Source organism: Nansenia antarctica (genome assembly GCF_963989245.1).
Source record: "Nansenia antarctica genome assembly, chromosome: 3".
Lineage (NCBI taxonomy): Eukaryota > Metazoa > Chordata > Actinopteri > Argentiniformes > Microstomatidae > Nansenia > Nansenia antarctica.
The window spans coordinates 50,452,085-50,462,084 of NC_137688.1; the positions used below are offsets into that span (position 1 = coordinate 50,452,085).

The 10,000-nt window shown below is 50.7% G+C and overlaps 1 protein-coding gene across 1 annotated transcript in view; it reads left to right on the forward strand.

The window, feature by feature from the left end:
- clasp2 (cytoplasmic linker associated protein 2) overlaps positions 1–10,000 on the forward strand; it is a gene marked incomplete at its 5' end in the record, with an annotated part of 82,752 nt that overhangs the window by 41,442 nt on the left and 31,310 nt on the right. Inside the window, 11 exons of the mRNA XM_080525322.1 lie at positions 1,243–1,377; positions 4,336–4,409; positions 4,688–4,780; positions 5,197–5,342; positions 5,533–5,668; positions 5,941–6,011; positions 6,094–6,153; positions 6,487–6,564; positions 6,827–6,994; positions 7,164–7,210; positions 8,656–8,808. Of these exons, the coding sequence (XP_080381448.1) occupies positions 1,243–1,377; positions 4,336–4,409; positions 4,688–4,780; positions 5,197–5,342; positions 5,533–5,668; positions 5,941–6,011; positions 6,094–6,153; positions 6,487–6,564; positions 6,827–6,994; positions 7,164–7,210; positions 8,656–8,808 (1,161 nt within the window). The remainder of the gene's footprint in view (positions 1–1,242; positions 1,378–4,335; positions 4,410–4,687; positions 4,781–5,196; positions 5,343–5,532; positions 5,669–5,940; positions 6,012–6,093; positions 6,154–6,486; positions 6,565–6,826; positions 6,995–7,163; positions 7,211–8,655; positions 8,809–10,000) is intronic.

Genomic DNA, 10,000 nt, shown 5'->3' on the forward strand with positions numbered 1-10,000 from the left:
TTTGGCCTTGTGTGTGTGTGTGTGTGTGTGTGTGTGTGTGTGTGTGTGTGTGTGTGTGTCGGGTAGGAGCTGATGCAGGAGGGCTGCAGCAGACTGGACTCATACATGAGTGGTGGTGAAGTGCTCGCTAGTCTAGCTAGTCTCTAGCCAGGCTCAGCCCAGAGGATACACTGAAAGGAGATCCCAGGCATAAGTGCTGCTAGCACGCTAGGCTAGCTGGAGGTGTGCGTGTGTGCTTGTGTGCATGTGTGTGTGTGTGTGTGTGTGTGTGTGTGTGTGTGTGTGTGTGAGACAGAGATGGATGTCCTGTATTGCTTGCGTTCGCTGCTCTACCTTAAAGGCCAAAGGCCTGCTTATCTGATTGTAATTAGTATTGATTCCTGACCAAGCTCCTTGGTCTTCTTCTCTTCTCTTCTCTTCTCTCCTCTCCTCACTCCTCTCCTCTCCTCTCCTCTCCTCTCGTGGCCTGTGGTGGTCCAGTGGACTAGCACTGCGGCCTACAGTGCACACATATGCCCATGTCGGCATGGGTTCGAATTCGGCCCATGCCCTGCTGACATGCCCTCTCTCTCTTCTTCTCCTTACTTTCCTGTTTGTCTTCACTATATCTGTCCAATAAAATAAAATAAATATATCAGTGGGACTGCACCAGAAAAAATAACTCTCCTCTCCTGTCCTGTCCTCTCCTGTCTTCTCCTGTCTTCTCCTGTCCTCTCTTATTCTCTTTTCCTCATCTACCCTTTTCTGTAACACACCTCTCCTTGTTCATGACTCTCAACTGAAAGCAACAACAGTCCAATATTCCCAAAACCATGCAGTATTCTAGCTGCACTATTCTGCTCTGACCACCTCTCCTCCTCGGCTTTCTCCCTTTACTGTCGTTTTGAATATGATGATATTGTGAATGATGGCATTCTCTCTCTCTCTCTCAGATTGTCTCTCTCTCTGATTGTCTCTCTCAGATTCTCTCTCTTTCTCCTCTCCCTCTCTCTCTCTCTGATTGTCTCTCTCAGATTCTCTCTCTTTCTCCTCTCCCTCTCCCTCTCTCTCTCCTTCTCTCTCTCTCTCTCTCAGATTGTCTCCCAGATTCTCTCTCTCTCTCTGATTCTCTCTCTCTCTCTCTCTCTCTGATTCTCTCTCTCTCTCTCTGATTGTCTCTCTCTCTCTCTTTCTCTCTCTTCAGACTGTAGTAATGAGGATGTTGAATGAATGATAACACTATCCCTCTCTCCCTCCCTCCAGACCGCAGCTTTGAGGATGATGACAGCGTGGACGGTACCCGCTCCTCCTCCTCCACGGCCGCCTTCAAGGTCCCCAAAGTCCCCAAGAAAGGCCCCGAGGCCCGCAGGCCCAGCGCCACCGCCATTAAGATCGCAGGTGAGGGCCTGGGGGGAGGAGTGGGAGGGAGGGAGGGGGGGGTCACAGGTCACTCGTCTGCTACTGTCGCCATGGGTGACAGACACCCACCTGGGAGGAGAGGCACAGCGGCCATTTTGCACCTCGTGCACACACACACCACCTGCCAGGAATAAGTAGGCCATAGGGTTCCAAGGAACACACTTTCTCTCTCTTTGTGTCTCTCTCTCACACACGTGCACACACACACACACACTTTGATACACACATCTACACACACTTTGATACACACATCCACACACATTTTGATACACACACCCACACACACTCTCTCTCTCTCACACACACACACACACACACACACTTTGATACACACATCCACACACACTTTGATACACACACCCACACACTCTCTCTCTCTCTCTCTCTCTCTCTCTCTCTCTCTCTCTCTCACACACACACACACACTTTGATACACACATCCACACACACTTTGATATACACACACTCACACACTCTCTCTCTCTCTCTCTCTCTCTCTCTCACACACACACACACACACTTTGATACACACATCCACACACACTTTGATGCACACACCCACACTCTCGCTCTCTCTCTCACACACACACACACACACACACACACACACACACACACACTCACATTGATAGACACACACACGTGCAGACTCAGATGTATAAAAGGTGGCGGCCCTAGCTGGGCTGAGTGTTCTAGAGTTGTCAGTGTTCTAGAGTTGTCAGTGTTCTAGAGTTGTAAGAGTTGTCAGTGTTCTAGAGTTGTCAGAGTTGTCAGTGTTCTAGAGTTGTCAGTGTTCTAGAGTTGTAAGAGTTGTCAGAGTGTTCTAGAGTTGTCAGAGTTGTCAGTGTTCTAGAGTTGTCAGTGTTCTAGAGTTGTCAGTGTTCTAGAGTTGTCAGTGTTCTAGAGTTGTCAGAGTTCTAGAGTTGTCAGAGTTGTCAGTGTTCTAGAGTTGTCAGAGTTCTAGAGTTGTCAGAGTTGTCAGTGTTCAAGATTTGTCAGAGTGTTCAAGATTTGTCAGAGTGTTCAAGAGTTGTCAGAGTGTTCTAGAGTCAGAGGAGAGCAGCAGACAGACTCAGCAGGCTGACAGGACAGTACAGCTCAGCTCTGCTGCAGAGAGGGAGGGGCTCTCTCTCTCTCTCCCTCTCTCTCTCTCTCTCTCTCCTCTCTCTCTCTCCCTCTCCCCCCCCTCTCTCTCTCTCTATTGATCTTTCTCTCTCTGTGTCTAACAGAGGAAGGAAGCTGCATTCTCATGACCAGGCGGGCGGTCGATCCTAGGCGTGTGTGTCTGATCATTTGAATGAATGAATGAATGAATGAATGAATGGTCTTTATTGTCATTGCTATAGTACAGGTACCAAACAACGAAATTTAGGAGGGGTGGCTCCCCTGGTGTTAGGAAAAGAAAAGAAAAAAAAAAACAAAAAAAACAAGAAGGGAAGGAGCTGGTTTACATAAATAAAGGCTATGTACACTATCCACTATACTATACTGTACAGATAGACGACTAGGGTTGTCATATTGCACATAGTGTTATTGCACATTCATTTAAAGTGTCGCAGTTTGCAGGCTTGAAATGTACATATTTGTGCCTCAGCACTACACCTGATTTTTTCAGTCCAGCAGCTGCCATCAATCCGTCCAGACTGTCCAGGGCCCAGAACCTAGGTCTTTGCTGTTTACCTTTAGTCTCACACACACACACACACACACACGCACGCACACAGTACTGTTTTGCTGGGCAGCAGTCTGAGTCAGCTCCAGTATCTGGCAGAAGGAGAAGTGAGATAGTGATTCTGTGTAGAAGATGTAGTCATTCATTCAGATCATTACTGACTCTTTCTGTGGGTTTATACGGCTGGCTGGAGCCTGACAGTCACAACAGGTGGACAGGTGGACAGGTGGACTCAGCCAATGTTGAGAGATAGTGGCCATGATGTTGTTTTCTTTTCTTCACCTCTAGGTGGGCACCACTGCCCGGCTTTCTCCGATATTTAACAGCGGTCTGGGCTCTGTGTTGCTAGCGTGGTAGCAGGATGCTAGGCTAGCTCTGTGTTGGGGGTCTCCTGTTAGCACCATGCTAGGCTAGCTAGCTAGCTCCCTGTGGTGGTCCCGCCGTCTGTGTCTGCTGCATTAGCATTTAGATTGCAGTCCGCCCACACACTCCGCTCAGACTCACACACACACACACACACACACTTTCTTTCTCTCTCCCTCTCTCTTCCTGAGAGAACAGAGAGATGAGAACTGAAGAGGATAGATAACAAACTTTAATTGACGGACCCAGAGAGAGAGAGAGAGACAGAGACCGAGTCCAGGGCAGAGAGATATCTGAGACTTACAGAAACGTAAGAGTCTGTTATCTGAGACAACGCTGTCTGCTAGCTAGCATCCCCCACTGCAGTGGATGAACAGCCTGCACTCTCAGGGCCACAGCAGAGAGATGGGGATGCTAACGGCTAGCATCGCTAGTGCATAGCCCTCAAAGCCAAGAGCTTGTAGTGTTCTGGTGCAGTCTCAAATGGAAACTAGCCCTAGGGAGGGAGGGGGAGATTTCCACTGCTCTCCTCCTCCCCCCTCTGTTCTCCTCCCTACTCTCCTCTCTGTTCTCCCCCCCTTTCCTCCCTTCCTCCCCTCCTCCTGCTCTACTGCTCTCTCCCCTGAGAGATTTGATTGACAGGTCCATTACTGACAGGAAGTCCATTAGGGAATGGGCGAAGAGAGTCGTGTGTGGGAGGGAGGGAGGGAGACGGAGGGAGAGAGGCAGAGAGGGAGGGAGGGAGGGAGACATGGAGAGACAAAGGAGTATTACTTGGCTGTAATATCATTGGTACTGTGTAGTCTACTGTATAGAATCAGGTGTGTTTGTACTCTCTCTCTCCCACACACACACACACACATAAACAGTCATCCACTAACTATGCTGTTCTCCGTCTGCAGGGTCTAAGGATGGGGTTGGGGGCATCGATGAGGAAGACTTCGTCAAAGCCTTCACAGATGTCCCAACAGTACAGGTAACACACACACACACACACATACCATATTCACAGGTACATATACAGGTACCCAGTAATCTCTCCTGCATCTGTGACACAGCAAAACTAAACTCTCTCACACACACACACACACACACACACACACACACACACACACACACACACACACATAAACACACACCCACAGGACTAACAGGATTACAGGCGATGTAGGCCAGCCTGTCAGAGGATTCACACACACCAGTGTCACCTCGGTAATCATGCGACTTCCCCCTCCCTCCCTCCCTCCCTCCCAGATCTATTCAGCCCGTGACCTGGAGGATAACCTGAATAAGATCCGTGAGATCTGCTCTGACGACAAACATGACTGGGACCAGCGAGCCGCTGCCGTGAGTCTCCTTCACCCCCTTCCTGTCTCCATGACAACACAACCAGACACTCTGATTCATATTAGCATTCTTTTTTTTCTTTTGTTTTATTACATTTTTTACAAGCCCCCCCCCCCAAAAAATACGCATAAAGTACCCCCAAAAAACCCATGAGCCTGCCCAGCCCCAACCCTGACCCTGACCCTGTCACACAGAACGTCCCTCCCTGCACAGCACCACGATCTGGGATTCAAACGACAACAAAGCGGGTCCCTGCCACTGTTGTTTTAGAGCTATGGATGCCTGGGGGTTTTTATTGATTGATTAATTGACTGTTTGCTCTCATTTCTGATTGGTTGTTCCTGCTGTCTGTCTGTCTGCCTGTCTGCCTGTCTGCCTGCCTGCCTGCCTGCCTGCCTGTCTGTCTGTCTCTGTAGATGAAGAAGATCCGGTCCCTGCTGGTTGCCGGGGCGATGGAGTACGAGTGTTTCTACCAGCACCTGCGCCTGCTGGACGGGGCGTTCAAACTGTCGGCCAAAGACCTGAGGTCCCAGGTGGTCAGGGAGGCCTGCGTCACTGTGGCGTGAGTAGCTGTGTGGGTGTGTGTGTGTGTGTGTGTGGGTGGGTGCGTGTGGTCGGGTGGGTGGGTGGGTGTCAGTGTGTGTGTGTCTCTCTGTCTGTGTCAGTGTGCGTGTCGGTGTCTTAAACTATATGCGTGCGTGTGTGCGTGCTATGTCTGATTTATCTGTGTGTGTGTGTGTGTGTGTGTCCAGCTACCTGTCGACCCTCCTGGGTAACAAGTTTGACCACGGCGCCGAGGCCATCGTCCCCGTCCTCTTCAACCTGGTCCCCAACTGTGCCAAGGTCATGGCCCAGTCTGGAGTGTCTGCTATACGCTTCATCATACGGGTGAGACACACACACACACACACACACACACACACACACACACACACACACACACACACACGGTCATGACCCAGTCTGGTGTCTCTGCTATACGCTTCATCATACGGGTGAGACACACACACACACACACACACACACCAAACTAGCTCAACATTCAAACATGCTTGATGGGTCAGAGCATTCTGACTTCTTCTTTCTCCCCTCCCTCCCTCCCTCTCCTCCCTCCCTCCCTCCCCCTCCCTCCCTCCATCTCCCCCCCCCCCCCCCTGCAGAACACTCACGTCCCCAGACTCATCCCTCTCATCACCAGTAACTGCACCTCCAAGTCTGTGGCTGTCAGAAGGTGAGGAGGATGATGATGATAGGTGTTTTTGGGATGATGATGATCATGATGATGATGGTGGTGGTTCTTCCTCCTCTCTCAGACGGTGTTATGACTTCCTGGACCTGCTGCTGCAGGAGTGGCAGACTCATTCCCTGGAGAGGTGAGCGTTGCCAGGGTTACCGGTTGCCAGGGTTGCCGGTTACTCCGGCTGTCATCCTCTCAGCCGGAACGTTGTTTCGACGTTGTATAACGACGCTCTCTACCTCCCTCCCTCCCACTTCCCCTCCTCCGTCTCTCTCTCTCGCTCTCTCTCTCTGTCTTTCTCTCTCTCTCTCTCTCCCCCCCTCTCTCTTTCTCCCTCCCACTCTCTTTCTCTCCCACTCTCTCTCACTCACTCTCTTTCTCCCTCCCACTCTCTCGCCTATTTCCCTCCATCCCGCCCTCTCCTCCTCCTCCCCCTCCCTCCCTCCCTCCCCCTCCCTCTCTCTCTCAGACATACATCAGTGATGGTGGAGAGCATTAAGAAGGGAATCAGAGACGCAGACGCTGAGGCCAGAGTAGAGGCCCGCAAGTAAGACACACACACACACATATTATTAGTAAGCTCATTCTCTTACAATAGCTGCACTATCCTGAAGCTCGATGATTAATTATATCGCCCTCCCTCCACCCCTCCCCTCCCTCCCTCTCTCCTCTCCCCTCCCCCCTCTCTCCCTCCACCCCTCCCTCCCTCCATCCCACTCCTCCCTCTCTCCTCTCTCTCCTCCCTCCTCCTCTCCCTTCTTCTCCTCCCTCCTCTCCCCTCACCCCCTCCTCCCCCCCCCTCCTCCCAGGGCGTACTGGGGCCTGAGGAACCACTTTCCGGGGGAGACAGACTCCCTGTTCAACTCGTTGGAGCCGTCCTACCAGAAGAGCCTCCAGTCGTCCCTGAGGACCTCCGGCAGCGTGGCCTCCCTGCCCCAGAGCGACCGCTCTTCCTCCTCCTCCCAGGAGAGCCTCAAGTAACCACACACACACACACCCCGACCTTTCGCCCCTGACCCACCCCTCCACTTCTGGAGCTCCTGGAGCTCGACTGACCCACTGATTTTCGAGGATTTTTGAGATGGTGTCTTATCTTGTCTTCTCTGTTCTTGGCCTTGATGCTCTCTCTCTCTCTCTCTCCTTCAGTCGCCCCCTGTCATCAAAATGGTCCGCTACCTCAGTGCCAGGGAGAGGTAAGTCTCACACACGCATGAACATGCACACAAACACACACGCAAGTACGCACACACACACACAGACCAGTGGCGTAGGGGACGGGCCCGCAAGCAACGCACCGCGGGGGGCCCCCTAACATTGGATACTGTGGTGGGTTGACATAATTCACCCACGGTGGGTTGGGAGTATTGTTCCGCACGGACAGTTAAGTGCGTGGTACCCGAGTTGTTTATTCAGTTACTGCTTGAGTGTGTTGTTGACAATCGTTCATGTTCTTCATTAAACGTTTAGCTTTGTAATTTGATACGCCGCCTCCGACTCCCGTCTCTCGGCACTACGATACAAACTTTTTTATTTAAAATAATTTTAGGCAGCGAGACACAAGACCCTGCAGAAAAATGAGCAAGCGAAAGTACCTCAGTGGTGCGCAAAAACGGCAAGAGCAATATAAAATGTAACAAAATGCAGCGAAACTTCCCAAAATGTCATATTTTCTCACAAACCGACCCAAAGCAGCTTCTGCGACTAACGCGGGTAGGGATGCAGTTAGCCCTGGGTCAGGGACGAACGTCGTGGATGCACCTGTTGCACCGCTGTGGAGGTCAGTGTTACTGCAGCTGGCAGGCTGACCCGGCCGAGAGATCGTTTTCAAAACTCAAAATTATCAAAAGCTATCTGAGAAGCACCATGTCCCAGGACAGACTCTCCAGACTAGCGATTCTCAGCATTGAAAGCCAGCGCGCACGTCAAATGGATTTAACAAACAACTATGTTACATAGTGAAGGACTTCGCACAGACTAATGCCAGGAGGAGAGGACGTTTTGGTCATTGTTAAAGGTAAGAATAGCCTATTATTTTATATTATTCGAGATATTTATTAATCTATGAATCAAATTAACTCGGGGTGGTGTGTAGCCTGTCGGTCTGTTCTTGTTGCCGTTTGTGTATGGACATGTCACACACACAGTCACACATACAGTGTCAGAATGATTCTGAGCAAACGGCCAGCGCGCTGTAGCTGATAGCTGTCCAGGCCAACCATACGGTCTATGGTGTAGGCTTTATGCAGCCTTAAAATAAATGTACCGCTACATCCGTTTGAGTTAACCTCCGTTGCGAAAGGGCCCCCGCCGCCACCTTGCGGGTGGGCCTCGGGATTTTGCGGTACGCCACTGACACAGACATACTCCTTTCAGATCCTGATTACTGCTGCCCGTGTCCAGTCCTGTCCAGTGAGTGTGACGTGTGGTCCTGTGGTCATGTTGGTGTTTATACATGTTTGTGTTTGTACACACACACACATACCTTTATGTGTTTGTGTATGACGGAGTATATATATGTGTATAGTGGTGTGTGTGTGTGTGGTACCTGTGTCTGTCTATAAGGTGATATCGTCTGTGTATCAGTAGTGTTTGCATGTGTGTGTGATGTGTGTATCCTCTCCCCCCCTGCCCCCCCCAGTCCGGGCGGGAAATAAGGGAGGGCCATCGCTGGTCTCCCTGCAGCGTTCCCGTAGCGACGTGGACGTTAACGCGGCAACGGTTGCTAAGCAGAGGCACATCGGGCAGTCTGTGGGGGCGGGGAGACTGCACCCTGGCTCCTACTCCTCACTGGGTAAGGGCCCTGTCAATCAAGCGGCAGCAGGCCAACCGATCAGGCAGCAGCCAGGGCAGACGTGTGCTGTGTGGGACATGACATAAGTCAGGTGGCGGTCAGCGGGGGGGGGTGGTGTGTGTGTGTGAGGGAGTGTGTATGGGAGGGAGTGTGTGTGTGTGTGTGTGTGTGTGTGTGTGTGTGTGTGTGTGTGTGTGTGTGTGTGTGTATGGGAAGGTGTGGGTGTGTGGGTGGGTGGGTGAGTGTGTGTGTGAGTGTGTGTGAGTGTATGGGAGGGAGGGAGGGAGGGAGGGAGTGTGTGTGTGTGAGAATCCTGAAGGGTGGTGTAAGAGTGGGCGTGTCTAACCTCAGCGTGGAATCAGAGGACTAACCAATCAGAGGACTCTCTCAGATCAGAAAAGCCTCCAGAACGTCCCAGTGGATCTCTCTCTTATTTCACCTCAAACTGCTGCATGACACACACACACACACACACACATACACACACACACACACACTAGGGTTGGGCGTTACATTTTTGACACCGTTAAACCATCCACGGTTGTAGGACTTTGCCATCGATTTCAAATGATGGATTTGTGACAGTGAAGGGTGGACCAAGTCGGACAGATTATCAGTGCAGATTCTCCGCTTTCAAATGATATGTCATACCTTGAGACAGACAGTGAAAATAGTTTAAGAAGATTATGCTTCTTTGAATGTTAGTACGCCTCGTTTCAACTAGGGGAGAAAAATCGCCCTGAACCAAAACGCTTTCAGACTGTGCTCCGTCACGCTACCTAGCTACCTAGCTGGCTAGAGCTAACAACAAAGAACAACATCGCAGATAGATGCTCTGCATGTTAAGCACATCACAACAGGCTGATAGAACATGAACATGCTAAAAACACATAACTACACACAGCTAGATGATCACACACTACCTAATCATAAACAAGACACATATCACCAACACCCAGCTGTGCACGCGGCGCAGACTTCTTCTGAGGAGAAGCGGTCACGTGACTAGCATCTTAACGATCGCGTCTTGATAGTTCGTCTTTTTTGACAGGTGATTTATTTGACAGATTGCATTGATCCCAAAAACTTCTGTCATCACTTCCAGTAGCGTCTTCAACCACACAGGCGGTGGAGCTGGAGAAACACTCTTACGGCGTTTATTATATATATATATATATACTATACACATACT